The sequence below is a fragment of the Mobula hypostoma genome, chromosome 7 (assembly GCF_963921235.1).
Source record: "Mobula hypostoma chromosome 7, sMobHyp1.1, whole genome shotgun sequence".
Classification (NCBI taxonomy): Eukaryota; Metazoa; Chordata; class Chondrichthyes; order Myliobatiformes; family Myliobatidae; genus Mobula; species Mobula hypostoma.
Window position 1 is genome coordinate 21,103,136 of NC_086103.1, and position 22,332 is coordinate 21,125,467.

The following is a 22,332-nucleotide window of genomic DNA, read 5'->3' on the forward strand; positions in this document are numbered from 1 at the left end:
TCCTTGGAGTTTAGAAGAATGAGGGGGGACCTCATAGTAACATTTCGAATGTTGAAAGGCATGGACAGAGTGGATGTGGCAAAGTTGTTTCCCATGATGGGGGAGTCTAGTACAAGAGGGCATGACTTAAGGATTGAAGGGCGCTCATTCAGAACAGAGATGCGAAGAAATTTTTTAGCCAGAGGGTGGTGAATCTATGGAATTTGTTGCTACGGGCAGCAGTGGAGGCCAAGTCATTGGGTGTATTTAAGGCAGAGATTGATAGGTATCTGAGTAGCCAGGGTATCAAAGGTTATGGTGAGAAGGCGGGGGAGTGGGACTAAATGGGAGAATGGATCAGCTCATGATAAAATGGTGGAGCAAACTCGATGGGCTGACTTCTGCTCCTTTGTCTTATGGTCTAAACAAGAATATTATTCATGGAAGGACACCATGGAGGGAACCACTGCTCTCCAAGTTTGCAAAAGACTACCTGGATGTTCCACAAGGCTTCTAGGATAATGTTCTGTGGACAGACGATACGAAAGTTGAACTTTCTGGTAGAAACACACACTGCTATGTTTGGAGGAAAACGGGCATTGCGCACCAAAACCTTATTCCAACTGTGAAGCATGGTAGAGGAGCATCATGGATTGGGCTGCTTTACTGCCTCAGAGCCTGGAGAGCTTGCAATCGTTCAGGGGACAATTAATTCAAAATTGCATTAAAACATTTCGCAAGAGACTGTCAGCGTAGCAGCCTGTCACCTGAAGGAAGGCAGAGGGGGCAGCTTTGCTCTGTTGGTAAAGAGTTAAATAAAATCATTAGAAAAAGGTGACAGAGTCAGAAGGTGTTGAATCATTGTGGATAGTGCGAAGGGACTGCAAGGGTCCAAAGACACTGATGGGGGTTATATACCACAAACAGTAGTAAGGATGGAGCCTACAAATTACAATGGGAGATAGAAAATGCATGCCAAAAGAGCAATGTTACAATAGGCATGAGGGACTTCAATATGCAGATAGATTAGGAAAATCAGGTTGGTGCTGGATACCAGGAGAGGAATCTTCCAGTTTGCCTACAAGATGGCTTTTGAGAGCAGATCGTGGTTGAGTCCATGAGGGGGATCAGCTATTTTGGATTGGGTGCTCTGCAATAAACCAGAATTGATTAGAGAGCTTATGGTGAAAGAACCCTTAGGGGAAGTGAAGATAATGACAAGTAAAGAAAGTGTTTAATTGAAGTAAGGTATGAAGCTATCAGCCAAGAACTTGGAAGCATAAATTGGGAACAGATGTTCTCAGGGAAATGTACAGAAGAAATGCGGCAAATGTTCAGGGGATATTTGCATAAGTACATTCCAATGAGATAGGGAAAGGATGGTAGGGTACAGGAACCATGGTGTACAAAGGCTGTTGAAAATCTAGTCAAGAAGAAAAGTAAAGCTTACGAAAGGTTCAAAAAACTAGACAATGATAGAGATCTAGAAGATTATAAGGCAGGCAGGAAGGAGCTTAAGAATGAAATGAGGAGAGCCAGAAGGGGCTATGAGAAGCCCTTGGCGAGCAGGATTAAGGAAAACCCCAAGGCATTCTTCAAGTATGTGAAGAGCAAGAGGATAAGATGTGACAGAATAGGACCAATCAAGTGTGACAGTGGAAATGTGTGTATGGAACCAGAGGAGATAGCAGAAATACTTAATGAATACTTTGCTTCAGTATTCAAGACAGAAAAGGATCTTGGCAATAAAGAGATGTGCTGGAACTTTTGGAAAGCATTAAGTTGGGTAAGCCTCCAGGACCAGATCAGATGTACCCAAGGCTACTGTGGGAGGTGAGGGAGGAGTTTGCTGAGCCTCTGGCAATGATCTTCGCATCATCAATGGGGACGGGAGAGGTTCTGGAGGATTGGAGGGTTGCAGATGTTGTTCCCTTATTCAAGAAGAAGAGTAAAGATAGCCCAGGAAATTATAGACCAGTGAGATTTACTTCAGTGGTTGGTAAGTTGATGGAGAAGATCCTGAAAGGCAGGATTTATGAACATTTGGAGAGGCATGATTAGGAATAGTCAGCATGGCTTTGTCAAAGGCAGGTCATGCCTTAAGAGCCTGATTAAATTTTTTGAAGATGTGACTAAACATATTGATGAAGGTAGAGCAGTAGATGTAGTGTATATGGATTTCAGCAAGGCATTTGACAAGGTACCCCATGCAAGGCTTATTGAGAAGATAAGGAGACCTGGGATCCAAGGGGACATTGCTTTGTTGATCCAGAACTGGCTTGCCCACAGAAGGCAAAGAGTGGTTGTAGATGGGTCATATACTGCATGGAGGTCGGTGACCAGTGGTGTGCCTCAGGGATCTGTTCTGGGACCCCTAGTCTTTGTGATTTTTTATAAATGACCTGGATGAGGAAGTGGAGGGATGGGTTAGTAAATCTGCTGATGACACAAAGCTTGGAGGTGTTGTAGAAAGTGTGGTGGGCTGTCAGAGGTTACGGCGGGACATCGATAGTATACAAAACTGGGCTGAGAAGTGGCAGATGGAATTCGACCCAGATAAGTGTGAGGTGGTTCATTTTGGTAGATCAAATATGATGGCAGAATACAGTATTAATGGTCAGACTCTTGGCAGTGTGGAAGATCAGAGGGATCTTGGGATCCGAGTGCATAGGATACCCAAAGCTGCTGCGTAGGTTGACTCTGTGGTTAAGAAGGCATACAGTGCATTGGCCTTCATCAATCGTGGGTTTGAGTTTAAGGGCTGAGAGATAACGTTACAGTTACATAGGACCTTGGTCAGACCCCACTTGGAGTACTGTGTTCAATTCTGGTCACCTCACTGCAGGAAGGACGTGGAAACCATAGAAAAGGTGCAGAGGAGATTAACAAGGATGTTGCCCAGATTAGGGAGCATGCCTTATGAGATTAGAAAAAAAAAAGGTTGAGTTAACCAGAAACGGTATTATTAAAGCTAATCAGACCAGTAGAACCTAGAAAACACAGAAATTTTCAAGGGAAAAAAAAAATCATCAGCAGGTAAAATAGTTAAATAACTTCTGTAGTTCAGTTGGTGACTTACTCACTTCAAGAGCAGATTGCATCTTCACACACCAGTCTGAAAGATCTGGGCACTAAATTTTAGTCTGAGACTGTGGTATTGTACTATAGGCCATGTTACAGATAGAGATAACGTCTTTCGGGTACAGTATTAACACCCAGGTTTGTGTTCTTAAGATATCTCATGCACTTATGAACGAGCAGCAGACTTTCGCTATTTCGCTTGTTTCTCTTATGTCACAAAAGGATGCAAACTGATTTCATTTTAGAAATAGGGTTATTAGGTGTGGAAATGGATTAAAAGACATTGGTACAGTTGGATGATTAGCAGGGATAGTTGAAATACTGAGGCGTGAATTAACTGAGAGGAATTATTCCTTTTCTTTCCTATTATATGGCCTTCATCAATCATGGGATTGGGTTTAGGAGCCGAGGGGTAATGTTGCAGCTATACAGGACCCTAGTCAGACCCCAGGAGTACTGCACTCAGTTCTGGTCACGTCACTACAAGAAGGATATGTAAATTATAGAAAGGGTGCAGAGGAGATTTATGAGAGAGTTGCCTGGATTGGGGAGCATGCCTTATGAGAATAGGTTGAGTGAACTCGGCCTTTTCTCCTTGGTGCGGTGGAGGATAAGAGGTGACCTGATAGAGGTGTGCAAGATGATGAATGACATTGATCATGTGGATAGCCGGAGGCCTTTTCCCAGGGCTGAAATGGCTAACATAAGAGGTCACAGTTTTAAGGTATTTTGGAAGTAAGTGCCGAGGAGATGTCAGGGTTAAGTTGTTTTGTTTATTTGTTGTTTTTTTAAACACAAAGAGTGGTGAGTGTGTCGCAACAGTGGTGGAGGCAGATACAATAGGGTCTTTTAAGAGATTCCTGGACAGGTACATGGAGCTTAGAAAAATAGAGGGCTATGGGTAACCCTAGGTAATTTCTAAATTAAGTACATGATCGGCACAGCATTGTGGGCCGAAAGGCCTGTATTGTACTGTAGGTTTTCTATGTTTCTATGTAATGTGATCAAATTCACCCCGAAATTTAGATTTTTTTTAGATTATGAAGACACGCAGTCCTCTTTTATTGTCATTTAGCAATGCATGCATTAAGAAATGATACAATATTTCCTCCAGTGTGATGTCACAAAACACAGGACAGACCAAGACTGAAAAAACTAACAAAACCACATAATTATAACATATAGTTACAACAGTGCAACAACACCATAACTTGATGAAGAACAGTCCATGAGCAAAGTAAAAAGTTCAAAGTCTCTCAAATGTCCCACATCTCACCCTGACGGGAGAAGGAAGAAAAACTCTCCCTGCCATGCCCGACCACAGTCCGACTCTGAGTCGTCCGAAAACTTCGAGCCTCCAATCAGCTCTCCGACACCAAGTACCGAGCACCATCTCTATCCGAACAATTCGACCTCAGTCTCGGTCGCCAACAGCAGGCAAAGCCGGGGATTTTGAGACCTTCCCCCCAGAAGATTCTCGATCGGGCAGTAACAACAGCAGCGAACCTGCGTTTCAGAAATTTCTCCAGATGTTCCACTGTGCTTTCACGTCTGTCTCCGTCAAATCAGAATTGTCCATGGCCCCTATTTAACGGATACGATATCATTTTCACCGGAGGGCTGCGCACGTGCTGCTATCTTCTCCTCCCGCAAATTTGAGAAGGAAAAGCTAAAATCAGATGTATCAGTATTACAGTGGAGTAAAAGGAATTATAGAGATGTAACATGCTGTAATGTTTCACTGATAATGTATCGGTTTCTCTGTAGCAGTAATGTTTGGGTTACGACTAGAGATAATGGGGTTTGGAATGCTGTTGTTCTTTCTTGAGAGTCTGGAAGAGAGATTTTCACAGTCTTTGGTTGGCGAGAGGAGAAGGAAGACGTATGTGGAGAGAGCTGGAAGACCACCAGATGGAGCGGACCAGGAGTGAGGGTCCGAAGGTCAACGATGCTCGGAGGTCGATGGTTGACGAATGGCCGTATTTGTGAGCTCCAATGTGCACTTTTGACTTTTCTCATAAAATGGGCCCTTTTTCTTTTTATTTTCTTTACTAACCCTCTATTCAGATTAAGATTTATAAAGTTCAATCAGTTAATTGCATACAGTGTCAGTCAGTGTATGCCGTCCCAAATCCAGGGTAGGCGGCTATGCACCTCCCATCTTCTTCGATCTTGCACTCTTTTTCTGGCCTCAGCATAACTCAACCCAGTCCATTGCCTCACATTATCGTACCAAGTGGTTTGCTGCCTTCCTCTTTCCCTCTTTCCTTCTACCAATAACAATTTCTGCAGTCCACCACCTCTTAACAAATGCCCAGCATATTCCAGCTTCCTTTTCTGCACATTCTTCAGCAACTCCTTTTCTCTCCTCACTCTCTTCAACACTTCCATATTACTGACCTTCATCACCCATCTAATTTTCTGCATTCTCCTTAAACACCACATTTCAAACGCCTCCAGTCATCGTTGCGCTTCCTTGCATAAGGTCCACGATTTGACTCCATACAACAGACGGCTCCAAACGTAGCATTTCCAAATTCTACAACGCAGCCCAAAGTCCAACCTCTTGCCACACAGCACGTCACTCAGGCTCCAGAACGTTGATCTTGCAATGTCAATTCTTCATCTAATTTCTGTATCACATTTCCCGTCCTCTGTGACCATTTGTCCCAAGTACACAAACTTCTTGACTTGCTCTATGCCTGCGCCATTAATTTTGACACTGATCTTGGGGACTTCTTTCTTCTGTGATACTACCATCATCTTCGTCTTTGCAGCATTTATTTTCATTCCAAATCGTTCTCCTTCAGCATTTATCTTATCTACTATTCTGAGTAACTCGTCCTCAGTCTCGGCAAACAACACTGAATCATCTGCATTCCTCAAGTTGTTCACCATCACTCCACCAATTTGGACATCAGCTTCATCGTTCAACACCCTGAAGATTATTATCTCTGAGTAAATGTTAAGTAATAAAGGGGAGATAATGTAGCCCTGGCAAACCCCTTTTTGGATCTCAACTTCCGGTGAATTCTCTCCATTAGTTCTTATTACTGCTTTCTGATGACAGTACAGACTCGCAATCAGTCGAACATCTTTCCCATCCAGCCCCAATGAGTTCAGGCAATTGACTAGCATTGACTCGGTCAAAAGCTTTTTCATAATCCAGGAAGGACATGTAAATGTCTTTTTTTTAAATCTAGACCTCGTTCCACAATCATTCGCAAATTGAAAATCCCTTCACGAGTTTTGAGGAAGTAGAGAGGCTACAGAAGGACCTGGGCAGATTAGAAAAATGGGGAAAGAAACGGCAGATGGAGGTGTCAGGAAGTGTATGGTCATACACTTTAGTAGAAGAAATGAAAGGGTTAACTATTTTCTAAATGGTAGAAAATACAACAAAAAAAAAGGGAATTGGGAGTCCTTGTGCAGGGTTCATTAAAGATTAATTTGCAAGTTGAGTCTGTGGTGAGGAAGGCAAATGCAATGTCAACATTCATTTTAAGAGGACTAGAATAAAAAGCAAGGATATAATGTTGAGACTTTATAAAGCACTGGTGAGGCCTCACTTGGAGAATTGTGAGCAGTTTTGCCTCCTTATCTAAGAAAGTATGTGCCGAAACTGGAGAGGGTTCAAAGAAGGTTCACGAAAATGATTGCTGGATTGAATGGTTTGTCATATGAAGAGCATTTGATGGCTCGGGGTCTGTATTCACTAGAATTCAGAAGAATGAGGGGTGACCCCATTGAAACCTATCGAATGGTGAAAGGCCTTGATAGACTGGATATGGAGAGGAGGTCTGGTATGGTGGGAGAGTCTACGAGCAGAGAAAATAGCCTCAGAATAGAGTGTCATCCTTTTAGAATGTAGATTAGGAGGAATTTCTTCAGCCAGGGAGTGGTGTGTCTGTAGAGTTCTTTGCCACAGGCAGCAGTGAAGGCCAAGTGTTTATGTATATTTAAGGCAGAGCTTGATAGATTCTTGATTGGTCAGGGATACAGGGAGAAGGTAGGAGACTGGGTTGAGAGGATCAGCCAAGATGAATGACTCAATGGGCCAAATGGCCTAATTCTGCTCCTGTATGTTATGGTCTTAATGGAAGTTGGATGATGCAATAAGATAATGATCCAAAACACAAGGGTAAATCCACAACAGATGGTTTAAAAAGAAGAAAACTTGAGTTTTGGAGTGGCCAAGTCATAGTCTAGACCTTAACCCAATTGAGATGCTGTGGCATGACCTAAGAGGGCTGTTCATGTAAGGTATCCCAGAAAGAGTGCTGAAGTGAAACAGTTTTGTATGTAGGAGTGGTCTAAAATTCCTCCTTGCCGTTGCACAAATTTGTGTTACTCTATTATACTTATACTTTATTGTTGCCAAACAATTGATACTAGAACGTACAATCATCACAGCGATATTTGATTCTGCGCTTCCCGCTCCCTGGATTACAAATATTAAATATTAAAAATAGTAAAAAATAGTAAATATTTAAAATCTAAATTATAAATCATAAATAGAAAATAGAAAAATGGGAAGTGAGGTAGTGCAAATAAAAACCCGAGAGGCAGATCCGGATATTTGGAGGGTACGGTATTATTGTGACTTAACAGAAGGTCAGACCACATTTTATGAGTAATTAATGCAGAAAACGAGGTAACTGCAAAAGGTTCACAAACTTTTTCTTGCAGTTGTATACATTTATCCTGTAATCACTCTCAGACATAAATATACAATTAGAACTCCTGTGCAAATTTTGGCAATGGAAGAAGCATGTGGATGGAAGAAGCTAGCTCACCAGATTAATTGTATGAAGGCAGCCCATTATCTGCATTAGGTGTCTGTGCTAATTTTGTACAATTATAGTCAGACAAAAGGACACGGCAGCATACATTGGATGAGTTCCTCCACTGATAACTATTAAAAAACTAATGCAGTTTTATAGCACTGTAATAGAATTGGTAGTGTTCTAATTTGTTCTGTATTTCATTGAAATACATAATTTGTTGCTCAGTTAAATGATAGTTTGTCTTTTTTATACATTTTTACTATTTCCATGAAACCTCAGCTAATTGAGACAGCCACTTAATTGGGGCAAAATATACTGGTCACAATGTACCCCAATTAACTAAAATTTACTGTATCCCCTGCTGGAGAGGTCTTGAAAAAGGCAGTGCTGTCTCACAGTAAGGTACCAATCATCAAGTACTGAGATAACGGAAGATCTTTTTCTTTAAGGTTTTAAAGCTTTGAAATTCTTTATCCTGTAAAGCTGAGTTAGCCAAAATATTAAGTACATTCAAGGCTAAGATGGATAGATTTTTTTGACTAGCAAACAAATCAAGCTTTGTGGTAGGATGCTGGAGCAAGCTTGCCAGGCTGCATGGACTAACCCTGCTTCTTTTGTTATAACATAATAGCAATGTTTTAAGTCCATAAAGTGAAAGGTTAATGACCAAGAATGGCTTCAATGAGGAACTAAGAAAAAAAAATGTTGACTACAATTCAGAAAAGAACACAAGCAGGACAAGGCTACTCTGCAGCTCCAGCTCATCCCACCATTCAATATGCTGTTTTATCAAATATGGGGTATTTTACATCCACCTGAGAGGAAAGATGGCACCTTAACATTTAATCTGAAATACTGTTACAATAACAGTATATTTTAGAACTGAAGCAATGCTTATGATTACCAAGCATATTGATATTTTAAAACAAAATAAGCATAATTTGTTGGTTTAATAATTGGCCTCTTACAATAACTAATCAAATCAGATAATAGATCAATGGCCCATCAGTTTTCTTCTGGTCAATAAAAAAATATTTACTCAAGTGAACTTGTGTAGAAACGCAAATATTACAATTAAAAATTAGGGAAGAAGATGACAAAGCTAGAGGTATTAACATAACATAAGTAGATCAGAGCCAAATAAAATCTTGGTTTGTGTTAATTAAGTACCTTTTCTTTTCTTTTTTTTCTCTCCTCCCTCTCCATTTTCCCCTTCTTCTTCTTCTTCTTCATCTTCAGAACCACTTATTTCTGAACCAGAGATTTCTTCACCTACAAATCAATAAAATGTTTAAATAAATCAAATATTATTTCACCTATAGTTCAAATATCCTCCACGGATCCATACCTTCTTTCAGTTTATTTCTGAGATCTTCAATTTCCTTCTGGAACTGACGCAATAGAGCATCTTTAGGGTCTTCATTAATTCTGGCTTTATTCTTTATATTCTTTGCTCTGTTTGCATATCGTAAAGTACTGATAGTTTCATCATAATTGTAATCTGCTGGTCCAATGTTTGCACACTATTTTGAAAAAAAATGTAATCATAAAATAAGTTTAACTCTTCGTTATTGAGTAATCAGTTTTAGCAATTTTGGTATGAAGACGTGTCAAGCAGAGGGAAGTTAGAATCCTCCCCATGAGGTGAAGTAAACACTGCTGTGAAACGAAGTTAACTCATTTAGCAAGCTGCAGGTGGTCTGTTATTAAATAATAAAACAATCTCTCAAAAGAACCCACAGCTCAATATTAAACAAGATTAGTTATGTAAACGTTCACTCTTGGAAAATTCAGCAAGAAAGAAGTCTACAAAAAGATGTAGACGGAAAAATAGTTCATCAGTTAAGACAAACTTTATAGCTAGCCACATTGGATTCTGTACCTCTTCAACAGAAATCATGGGGATAAAAGTGAATGCATTCTTAGCACGAACCTATCTTCATATCATCCTTTCAGAAAAGGTCCAATATTGTCATTGAGAAAACTGCAGAGAGCATGTTTATCCCCTATTATCCATGGAAAGAGATCCACTTATGAGAGTATTGCAATAATGATTTTGGACTATTTTTACAAAGTAGGTCTTGAAATATAGATACAATTGTCTAATCATGCAATTGTCTAATCATGTTAACAATGTTGAAATACAGTATCATTCCAAAAAATTATCTATTACAAATATTAATAGGAATAAATTATAGTCTCACCATCATAGTCTTTGAATTTCCTCCTAATGAATCCTGAAGTAAACGTGTCAACTTGGAATTACGGTAGGGCACATGTGTACTTTTACCATCAACAAGAGCTGAGATAACATTACCAAGGGTGGATAGTGAGAGGTTAATCTTTGTTGCTTCTTTTAATCGCTGCCCTGTGGCCCCAGTCTTTCCTTGTCGTTCTGAACCCTGTAAGCAAATAATGGCATTGTTTCTTTACCATTCAAACTTATTAAAAAAATCAACTTTCACAATTACAAAAGTTGTATCTGATATATGCTTTAAAATGTTTCTAAGTGAAGAGCAGTAAAACTAAACGCACAGAACATTAATCAGCAGTTTTAAAGACACGTTACAACAAAAGCAGAAAATGCTGCAATACTTAGCAAGACAGAAAGCTTTATGCAGGAAAAGAAACACCTCCAAGCTTTTGATGAAAGATCACTGATCCAAAATAGTTACTGTTCCTGTCTCCACAGAGTTTACCTAAATTAAATAGCAAACCAGAATCTTTCACGTGGTCAGAGGACAACCTAGATTACGTGCTCAAATTCAGAAGTAGAGGCTTAACAAACAATGGACTGACGTGAAAGCAAATAAGCAATACCAGTAGAGTAAGTTGTAAATCTTATAATATTTTTAAATTGTCGGAGCACATTAGATACCGAAAATGTGAAATAAAAAAACAGAAAATGATGGAAATATTCAACAGTTCAGAGAGAATGTGGGGAGGTCAAAACTGAGTTAATGTTTCAAGATGATTAATTTATAAATGCCCTTGACATGCTATTAGGCTGTGAACAATGAAACAGAAACTAGTGAAAAAAAATATATTGAAATAGATGCAAAATAATGATAATTTTTTTACATTTTAATCATCAAAAAGAACCCAGAGGAAGTAAGTAGCTGCCGTAATACGCACATTGAAAAAAAATGTTTGTAAGTTTTCCAGAACATGGCTTGGGAAGTGTTCGTGTTACAAACCACATTTCAAAACAAAACTTTGAGAAACAGAGTCAACAACCAGACTGCAAAACACTAGAATGTCCAAGAGTGAAGATGAAGTAAATATGGAAGCAATGATTAAATGATGCACTGAAATGTTTAAATCTGGACTTTACAGGGGGAACAAAGAACTGCAGATAGGAGGGCAAAAAGGATATCACTTATTAATAATGGCTGATTAGAACAGTTATTAATAGATGATTAGAACAGGCACAATTAAAACACAAGTTAACGATAAAATGAAACATCAAGATTTCATGATGCAAAGTCACATCTTAAAGTTAGTAAACTACAAATCCAGCAAATGCATAACTTTGCACTTTAAGTTTATAAGTATTCTCCAATATATGCTGGCAAATCTTACAGCAAGATCCACAAGGTGTAGTTTGCCCATGCGTACGTGAATATTTCCATCTATTCCTTTTTCACTACACTCAATAGTAATGGTGAAAATAGCATGAGAACGTGAGCTGTGCTCATTCATATTTGTAGCACCAACAGAACCTGGGAGGAAAAAAAACATCACTATATGACCACATTGCTTTCTAAATAAGTGAAAGGTAAAACACAACTGAGGTACACTATGATTTTTACTAGTAACAATCTCACAAAGTAGAGGATGCAATTCTCCCTCCTCTGACTTGGGAACTAAGGACCTTCAGCAACCAGTTACAAGACATTTTTTTTTACCCTGGGTTCTGTTTGCAGACTTCACATGGTTTGACAGCATAGAAGCTTGTGTTTTAATTAAGAACTAATACAGATATTTAACAATATCTGTATTACTTCAATATAGCAAATTACTATATAGGTACCACTATACAGTAATAAGAGAAAGTTTAGACCTAAAATACTCCAATCCATCCACAGCATTTAATGCTCCCACATAAAAGAAACTTAAAAAGGCCTAGTTAGTATTTTTATAATGTTGCTACTTCTAACATTCTGACAAATTAAGAAAAACCAACATGCCCCAAAATTCATGAAAAATAAATAAGCTTCCACTATTACTAATTTCCATAAGGACATAATTTATACAACTTAAAATCGTACAGCAGTCAGAAGAGAGATGTCAAGTATTCCATTCAGCCAGCTGGAGAGGGAAAAGGAGGGAGTGATGCTGGGAACCACAAAACAAAGGAATAGTGAAGGACACACGAGATCTGACAGTTTGTGAGAGTCATAGTCATAGTCATACTTTATTGATCCCGGGGGAAATTGGCTTTCGTTACAGTTGCACCATAAATAATTAAATAGTAATAAAACCATAAACAGTTAAATAGTGATATGTAAATTATGCCAGGAAATAAGTCCAGGACCAGCCTATTGGCTCAGGGTGTCTGACCCTCCAAGGGAGGAGTTGTAAAGTTTGATGGCCACAGGCAGGAATGACCTCCTATTACGCTCTGTGTTGCATCTCGGTGGAATGAGTCTCTGGCTGAATGTACTCCTCTGCCCAACCAGTACATTATGTAGTGGATGGGAGACATTGTCCAAGATGGCATGACAGACGAATGAATTTCCAAAGCACAATCTTTCGTCTTTTTCTTTGAATTACACAACCACTGGTAACTGGCTATAAAGAACAATGTCTGGAAATTATGTGAAGAAATATATAAAAAGGTGTTTCATAAGGTAACCAGCACCAATAACTCGGGAAACCAATAATTGTGGAAGACACAAAGACCTTGATAAAGGTATCAGGTTTTGGAAGATAGAGAAGTAAATTAAGAAGTTGCATAACTAAGAACTAAGTAACTGAAGAGTTAATGAGCCATGTTTGAATTATATTAAACTCATCAAAAAATCATTGCCTGGCTTGATTTGATCATATCCTGAATTTAATTCTTAACCTAATTTGATAGATGGGACAAACAAGAGAAAATATGCAGATGCTGAGATCCAAATAACACACACAAATTGCTGGAGGAACTCAGTAGGTCAGGCAGCATCTATGGAAAAGAGTGCAGCCAACATTTTGGGCCGAGACCCTTCAGCAGTACTGGAGAAAAAAAAGATGAGGAGTCAGTGGTAAAAGGTGACTGACTCATCTTCTTTTCTTCAGTCCAAAATGTCAGCTGCACTCTTTTCCATAGATGTTGATAGATGAGGCACCAAGGTAATGTACTGGTTAGCACAACACTACTACAGCTTGTGGTGTCAGAGTCATCTGTAAGGAGTCAGTACATCCTTTCCATGGATTTCCCCCCACAGTCACAAGACATATCAGTTAGTAGGTTAACATAAGGATCTATACCGTGCTGCTTCTCAATTAATAAATATAAATGTACAAATCTATGAAGATAGAAATTGCTTTTGTGTCCATCATCCTGTCTAAACAGAGGCAGCTCAGAGATCAGTGAGAATGACCATATCGTTTTAAATTGGAGATTAGAAAATCCACCACTTTTCAAGAAGTTAAGTCAAACAGAAGTCTTTGATGGATTTGACTAAACTGATAGAAAATGTTAACAATTAAAATTTTGTGCAACTTTATTAAGAAGCGTACTTTGCCTATCCACCAAAATACAAAAAAGAAAAATTTCATGCCAGATTTTTTTTTTAAACTTACGGTTCTTATTTCCCAAAGTCATAATACGATCCATGTCATCAGCATTGTTAACTACATAGCCAGAGAGATCTTTAATATATACTCCAACATCAGGCCGTTCCTTAACCTACAGAATGAAGGAGAAACAAAAAATGGAAATGAAGAAAGAACGTGAATTTTCACTATAACTCACAAAACCAAAGTAATTGGAGTAATTTTAAATCATAGACAGTAGTTTGGTGGAGTGGAGTAAATGAAATTTCCCCATAAAGTAGGCAAATCCATTCTCTTTTTCAGCTGGTGAAGTAGAAGGTTATCCTAACGAATGAGCAGTGCAAGTAGTAAAGAATTATTTAAAATATATATAAATCTAAAATGGAATTACTAATAAAAGTACTTGATAGCTATGAGTATTCATATCCACTGGAAGGCATCAATGTACCCCTAATCTGCTCTGTGCAAAATTAATATCTATTAAATTACAGGCTTAATGGGTTATATCTTCCTTCTTCACTAGTTGGCTGCACAACATTTTTTGAATTTCTTACCTCCAGTCTCTGGCTCTGATCCTTTCCAAGAAGATCGCGAACCTCCTCATTATAAATTTCCAGGTAAGATACTCGTACAAGGAATCTAAGAAGATAGAAGTCCTATAGTTAGCAATTTAAATTTGTTAATATACAGTAAATTACTGACATACTCAAAGGGTTCATGAGTTTCAAATGCACAGACAGCATTAGTATTACTACATTCTTTACATTGCACATTTCAATTATTTCACCAATGGAAGCACAAATTTCTCCTAGTTAATCTAACTAAACAATGAATGGTACAGTGGTATTGAGTTTATTTTAATAAATTTTTGGTCAGACTAATCATGAAATAAAAGAATTATACACAGTAACCACCCAAAAAAAAATCAGAAATCAGGCTAGATCATGCCGAACACCAACTTCCACCCAGAATTGTCCCTGCACAACATTTGTTGTTGTTAACCCTCTCCACGCCTTGTGGCGCATCAGGCAGCAACTTCGACATTTCTTCAGCATTTGTCTGTTTTTATGAGGCTGAGTTGCTAGCTCGATGCTCAACTCAGCATGGACGGGAAGTGTGTAAGGAGCCCACCAGATTCAAACATGGGACCACTCACCTCGAAGTTCAGTGTGGATGCCATTACACCACCAGCCAGCTAGCACATTTACCCGAATCAAATACAGAGGGCTGATTTGCTGACTCAGATGCTGAGGTGGATGTACTACAAAGATATGCAACATGGTTTAACCCCATTCTAGATCAAGGAAGATATCCACCACTTATTTGCTAATGATCCCAGTACCGTCCAATGCACAATTATTACTGGAATGTTACCTGGTATCTCCCTCAGACTTTGCAATGTGGCCAAATATGTGAGCAAATGAATTGGGAATAATTCCCCTAAGTTCAGGCACTGCCCGTACTCCTTCCATAGTGAATGTCTTCCCAGTGCCAGTTTGTCCATAAGCAAATACCGTGCCTAAAGAATTAAGAAAATTGTGATTTTAGATAAAAAATAATATATTGAGATGAACCGATAAACAAATATCACAAGTAAAAATTGTGATGCAAGAATATTTAGATTTCACTTTGTTATTTTTATCTATTGCATCAGAAGTCCCAGACTTCGACTATCAATAAAATAAAAAAAGAAAAACAAAAATTAAGAGCTAACTTGATTGGGATCTTTAAGATAAAAATATTCAGTAGGATAACAGCAAAAAAGACAAAACAGGCATGCATAGTAACAATAGTCACTTATAAATCCAATATAGAATTTGGGGTGGGGGGGGAATCATCAAATGTATATGAATAGCATTGAGCATTTAAAAAAAATGATCAAGGAATACATTTCACTCAATGAGATGAAATAAACTCATCTGAATGTAATACTGATGCTAACCAGTTAGGTCAAAGGCCCTACCTTTGAGCTGTGAATCAATGACAACTTGCATTGATAGCAAAAATAACATAGAAAAGTTGTAAGACATACAGTAAGGTACTTTTAAAGTTGTTGCCATCAACTCAAAGCAAAGGTTAAATTTTGAAATGACTACTCTCTTATTGTTTTTCGAAGATAACTCCTAAACAATTAGCCACACTAGAGATAGGAATTGAACAGGTCATTTTAGCTGGTCCATCCTATCTACTTTGGCGAGACTCACTTATTTTCCAAAGTACCAAGTTATTTACAACTCCTTCTGGGCATTCATTATGCCTAAGAATCAGATTGTAATAATCAGAGGGTAAGCATACATCACTTCCAGGGGTTAAACCTCAAAGCCAACTATGGCTATATGATGGGGCTCAAATCTCAGACCTTAGTTGTTATTCACCACCCACTTTAGATGGCAAGATCCCTTTCAATGATGAAAGTATGGAATCATCATCAAAAATGTTGTTACCCATTGTCCTAACTCATTCTAATTCATATGCACTGAATACATCTGGCACATCCGTGATTCTACCGAAAATTACCAAGTTTTCAGCTACTAAGGGCCTAGGCTCTGGAATTTCATCCCAAAGTTAAGGTATGATGAGGAGAAGCTTAAGAAAGATAATGGTTAATGATTTCAGAGAATAGGGGTGAAAATTGAAAGCATTGAGGACAAGCAGCATAGAAGACAGGGCAGCAAAGGAGGAAGAAATTATCAACGAGAAACCTAAAACAAAGCATAAAGTGAATGTAGACAACTGTTTACAAAACAAAACCTCTGAGCAGAGTGGAATAAGAAGTGTGCCACGGTTACTTCTAATATAACACTTAGTTTTTCACAGTTTTTCACTAGATCCATAAACAAGGCCCTTTTTCCTAACTAACTTAAAATACCCAAGCAAATGTTTGAAAATATGCTGAGGACTGACCAAAATAATTGTCTTTATTTCAGGGCCTTTAGCTTTCCCTCCTCTATGTACATGCCTATTACATTTTTGCAACATAGAGCTGTTATATCAGTTTTTCATTTTCTTAAGACTTTCGCGTGAATTCAAAGAGGATGAAGTATTTCAACTCTTCCGTAAGTGAGAGAATGACAACAGGCAAATCAATGATTATGAAAAGCAAAAAAAGGAGTCAAGACAAAGATCAGATCAGACACAACCCTACTGAATGATAAAACAGGCTCATGGAGCCACACCGCCTACTCCTGTTCCTCGATGATCTCAAAAAGACATTCACTGTTGGTACTTGGCAATACATCACAAATTCTACAATCTCTTTTCACAAACTTAAACAGCAAGACTAGAAAATTTGAAAAAAGACTATTGCAACAACATGTAGGTTAAGCTTGTAGGCAAATAGCTTGATATCAATGGAATCCTTAAATTACTTAGCATTTGAGTATCTAGACTTCAAAGAATAAGTTATTCTCTAATATCTAGTTAGAATGTATCTAGTATTCAAGGCACTTAAATGATTAACAGAACATACTCCCATAATAAGAATAAAGAAATAAAACATAAAATTTTGAATCAAACAAATTGTATCCATATACATAGCACCTATTATACATTTATTTGTGGTCTTTATTCTTATAAATGTTATTACATTGGTTTGATTCTGGCAACCCAATATCAGAAATGCACTGAAGACTTTAAAAAAACCTGAAAATTTAAAATAACGACAAAAATTATTGGAAAAACACAGCCGATTACAAAGCATCTGGAAATCTCAAGTTAGCGTTTCAGGACCAAACTCCTTATCAGAAATGTATTACCTTAAGTAATTAAATTAATGTATTGGCATTTAGTAGTGAAGGCACTTAGCAGTGTTAGCACTTAAAATTTGAAATATAAAAAAATAAAGAAAAACACTGCAAAGATCAGTAAGGAGAGAAAGCTAAAAAATAAAATCTGGTCAAATTCTTTATTCTACTCCATCCAATATTTAAATACTTCACAAAAATAATCAGAGTTTTGGAAGTATTCTTAAAAAATGCATCTTTGAAGCCAACAATATTGACAATGTTTTTAAAATTAAGTGTAGTATACATGAAACAAGAACAAAAGGCTTCATCATTCATAAGTGACTTTTTCCTCTATGCAATCTGATCCCCACTTATTCAATTTGGGGATTCCCTTCTTCCATCACTCTATTTCCGTTACAGTTTGGCTTTCCCCACACAACTTCCACTAAAAGCAATGAGCTATGGATGTATCGATTTTCTGCATGCCTTGCTGCATCCAATGTAGCAGGTTTACAGGGCTGTAAATAGATAGAGAGACTGTGACCTTAGCATATTTTTCTTTAAACAGAAATTTCATATTCAAATTGTTCCATCTATGAAAATATTATTATGTACAGGTCGACCTTCACTAATCCGGCACCTTCGGGACCTGAGGAGTGCCGGATTAGTGAAAGTGCCAAATTACAGAAGGATCACTTTAAGCATAATCAGTGACGGATTATCGAAGGAACCAGATTACAGGTAGTCCGATTAGTGAAGGTCGACTGTACTTTACTAAATGACTGTGAAGTGACTTGAATCTTTCAGAAATATAATTTTATGGTAGCTATGAAATGAGTTACTTTAGAAATATATTTTCATAACTTAAAGTAGTGATAAGGCTCAAGATTTACCATTATAGCCTTCCAGAACAGAATCAACAATGGGTCTTGCTGTGAGATTGTACACATCTACTTGCTTGCTCTCTGGACCGAAGACTGTATCAAAAGTGAATGTTTTTGGTGGCTCATTGGAAGCATCTGTCTTATAAACTGTGATTGTTCCTCGTATCTCATCCACATTCACCACTTGTCTATGTCCCATAGTCCTTTCTTTTTCATTCATCGGCCGGCAGCGTACCACAACCTTCACATTATCACTGGCTTCAATGCGGTCAGTCCTCTCTAATTTATTACTCTGGAAAATAAACAAAAATGATCAATAAAGTTGAATTTATTTTCTTTCTCGTAAAATAAAGTGGCCAGTTAATCCCTGAACAAAATATTCTTTTACGTCATTCTTCAATTTTCTATCCAGTTTAAAAGGCATCAACTGCCAATTTTGGTTAAATACTTTATCTGTCAACTTCATTCTGCATACATTCCCTCTGTTGTCTCTATCCCTCCCCCTCTTCCTCTGCACTGAAAACCAACTCACCTTCTCCCTTTTCTAGTTGTGATGAAGGATCTTTGAACCAAAATATTGAGCCTGTTCCTCTCCCCAATGATGCCACCTGACCCGAGTGCTTCCAGCATTTTCTATTTAGGTTGCTACAAATTTTTTTTTTGCTCCAACACAATTGTAGCCCCCCTGGCCAGCCTCAGGGTCACTCGGCTCGCTGTCGTCTAGGGAAACAGCCCTCCGCCCCGGCAAACTGGGTAGTAGTTTGTGTGGATGCTGTGTGATGTACCCCACCCTGCCCAAATAACAGACAATACACAAGATACGATTAAATGATTTACAGTTTATAGATATTACTGGAACTATATAATTAATAGAGAATAAAATATAAAAGGAAAATAAAAGGCGCCACACTTATCAAAGTTCAATCTCTTCGTGCACAAACAGTTGGAGCTCAGGACCCTTCTTCTTCTTCACCCTGCAACCCCTCGGACCACCTCGACCAGCCGCCTGGGACCAACAACAGTGGTCGACCAGACGCTCCACACGAGTCCGTCTCCGTCTCCTCTCCTTACCGAATGCCCTGCTCAGGGTCCAACCCCATTAGCGAACATCACAGCACCTGGTCCATCCTCTGTCTCTCTCTCCTGCCTTCTCCCCCGAAACCCCGCGCATACAGCATCTTCAAGTACACCAAAAACACATAACAACTATCCCAATTGGTTCGTAACATATTCTTATCACACTTTAACCCAAAACAAGCTGCTAGCACAAGAACTTTCTCAGCTTTTAACATAACAAAGAAGCATTCCCAAGTATAACATAACAAAGAAGCCATTTTAATTAGCTCACGCAGTAACATAAAAGATGAAACCCCCTTACACAATCAATGTAGTTAGGTGAAGCAGCCCTATCAATCATTCTTTATGTTCTAATCCAGAAATACTGGCAAGCTATTCATTGAGAATATTCCACAGATGAATCCAATGTCTGCTTCAACTGACCCGACAGCAGATACAGCAAAAAAAAATTGATATTTCTCTTCACTACCCTATAAATAAGGGAAAACTTGTATTTTTATTAAATGTTATTACACAAAGGTTTATTACACATTTGATGGCAATAAAATCTTCTTAAGTCAAGAACATCATTGAATATTATACTGTTCAATACATTCTGATCAGGCAATTAAATGGGTGGGGTGGTGACGTTCTGCTCTATGTACCTATCCAAATGCACCTTAAGTGTTCCCTCAACCATTTCCTCCGGCAGCTCATTCTAGATCTGTGTAAAGATGTTACCTCTTAACTCTCTTACCTTGTACCTGAGCCCTCTAGTTTAAGACTACCCAATTCTGGGAAGATGAGTATGACTGTCCACCCTATCCATACCCCTCACCATTTTATAAAGTTCTATGAGGTCACCTCTCATGCACTTATGCTCCAAGGAATAAAGATCCAGTGTAGTCAATCTCTCTTTGTGTGGTTGAGAAGAGCTTTTAGATCACTAGTGACCCACGGTTTGTTGCCAGGGAAGGAGCAAACAGTCCTTGATGGTATTAGTGCCCACACAGAAATTGATGTAGCTAGTGATGCAATTAGTAATGTCCTCCCCATATGGTTCACGAAGCACATTCCAGTCAGTAACCTCAAAGCAGCTGTTCAAGGATTCGATGGCCTCTGGATACCATTTCTTTACTATCTTGGTGGTAGTTAGCTGTTGCTGTAATCTGCGCTTATACAAGGACATGAGGTGAACCAGGTTGTGATCTGATCTTCCAAGTGGAGACAGAGCTGTGGAGCTGTATGCATCTTTAGTATCTGCATACAAGAGATCCAGTGTTTTCTTTTCTGTTGTATGACACTTGACAAACTGATCAGAGGTGGGAAGGGTTGTCAAGAGAGAAAGATGCTTGAAGTCTCCCAATTCTGCAACGTACGCATTGGAGTGTTGAGTCCAAAGTCCCACAATGGTAGTGAGTATGACATCATCTACAGCACTGGAACTGCATCAGGAAGACGGAATGTAAACAATGAGCAATATGGCGTGGCTGAACTCACGTGGTAGATAAAATGGACACAAACTCACAGCAAGCAGTTCAGAGTCCGGAATGCAGGTTCATTCTTTCACAGCCATCACTCCGTTTGTTGTTCAGAAGCACAGCAAGCCCACCTCCCTTCCACTTACCGCCCTGTAGATTAACTCTGTCTGCTCTTAGCGTTGAAAACCCATTCACAGTAGCTTTGGAATCCGGGATTTGCTCACATAATCATGTCTTGGTGAAACACATAACACTGCATTCCCAATATTCGTTCTAAGTTCTCTTGAGTATTGCTAGTTCCTCCATTTTATTTGCCCATAATGATTGACGGGAGATATGGTTTATATCTCCATCTCTTGTTGCACTGCTTTTTACCCGATCTGCAGCCTTGGTATCTCTGTCTCAGCTTGTCTGGAATATCAAGCTTCTGCTGGGCAAACAAAGGCTGCTTGCTGGCTGCTCCCTCATATATACAATTTTGGCTCCACTACTGTAGTCAAAGCACTTGATGGAATAAATTATCCCGGGAGCCAGAAGGATGGTGAAGATGTTCTTAAACAAATTAATGTCCATTGGTCCCGTGCACACACAACAGACTCAGGCTCTCTGGACTAGGTACCATCATAAATTTCATTTGCACCATTTCCAGCTTGACAATCGCTTTCCTAAAACAGGATGACCAATACTACAGAATCCTCCAAGTGCAGTCTCACCAACAACTTATCTAACAACAACATAACATCCCTACTCCTAAACTCAAAGACCTGACTGATAAGGCCAATGTGTTGAACACCTTCTTCACCACTCTGTCTACTTGTGTGGAAGTTTTCAGCAATCGGTGAACTTGTACTCCCAGGTTCCTCTCTTCCACAACATCATCTATGCCCTGCATTCTCTATACTAGTCCTACCCTGGTTTGAATATGCAAAATGCATCACCTCACTTACTTAAGTTGAACTTTACTTATTTGCAAACCTTCTCCATTTAAATAATGATAATCTGCTTTTTGATTCCTCTTACCAAAGTGCATAACTCTGCACTTTCCCACATTAAACAAGTCTGCAAAATTTTCATCCATAAAAACATAAGAAATAGGTACAGGAGTAGGCCATCTGGCCTGTCGAGCCTGTTCTGCCATTCAATAAGACAGTGGTCTCCAACCACCAGGCGGCGGACCGGTACCGGGCCACAAAGCATGTGCTACTGGGCCGTGGGGAAACGATATGAGTCAACTGCACCTTTCCTCATTCCCTGTCACGCCCACTGTTAAACTTGAACGCATGCGAGGTCATTACCCACGCAAGGACATCAGTCGGTCATTAACCTACAACTACTCGATGAGTAAAAAACAAACGTGGCCTGAGAGTTTCTTTGGGAGAGATGGCAGGGGACATAAAAGGTCTAACGATGATGATAACGCAGAGACAGCTGGGGCTAAGACTGCAAAAAAAAAGAAAGCTTCCTTCAACAGAAAATACGACGAGTCGTACATAAAATATGGCTTTATTGCGACCGGTGACTTGCACGCTCCAAGCCCCCTGTGTGTGATATGTGGAGACAAGCTGTCTAATGAGGC

At 38.9% G+C, this 22,332-nt stretch overlaps 1 protein-coding gene across 1 annotated transcript in view; it reads right to left on the minus strand.

Moving 5' to 3' along the window:
* Positions 1–22,332, minus strand: part of kif3a (kinesin family member 3A) — a 49,086-nt gene that overhangs the window by 21,030 nt on the left and 5,724 nt on the right. Inside the window, exons 2-9 of the mRNA XM_063053127.1 lie at positions 18,229–18,511; positions 14,985–15,129; positions 14,165–14,249; positions 13,638–13,743; positions 11,430–11,569; positions 10,052–10,249; positions 9,196–9,370; positions 9,018–9,119 (exon numbers count right to left, since the gene is read on the minus strand). Coding sequence (XP_062909197.1) covers positions 9,018–9,119; positions 9,196–9,370; positions 10,052–10,249; positions 11,430–11,569; positions 13,638–13,743; positions 14,165–14,249; positions 14,985–15,129; positions 18,229–18,511 — 1,234 coding nt within the window. The remainder of the gene's footprint in view (positions 1–9,017; positions 9,120–9,195; positions 9,371–10,051; positions 10,250–11,429; positions 11,570–13,637; positions 13,744–14,164; positions 14,250–14,984; positions 15,130–18,228; positions 18,512–22,332) is intronic.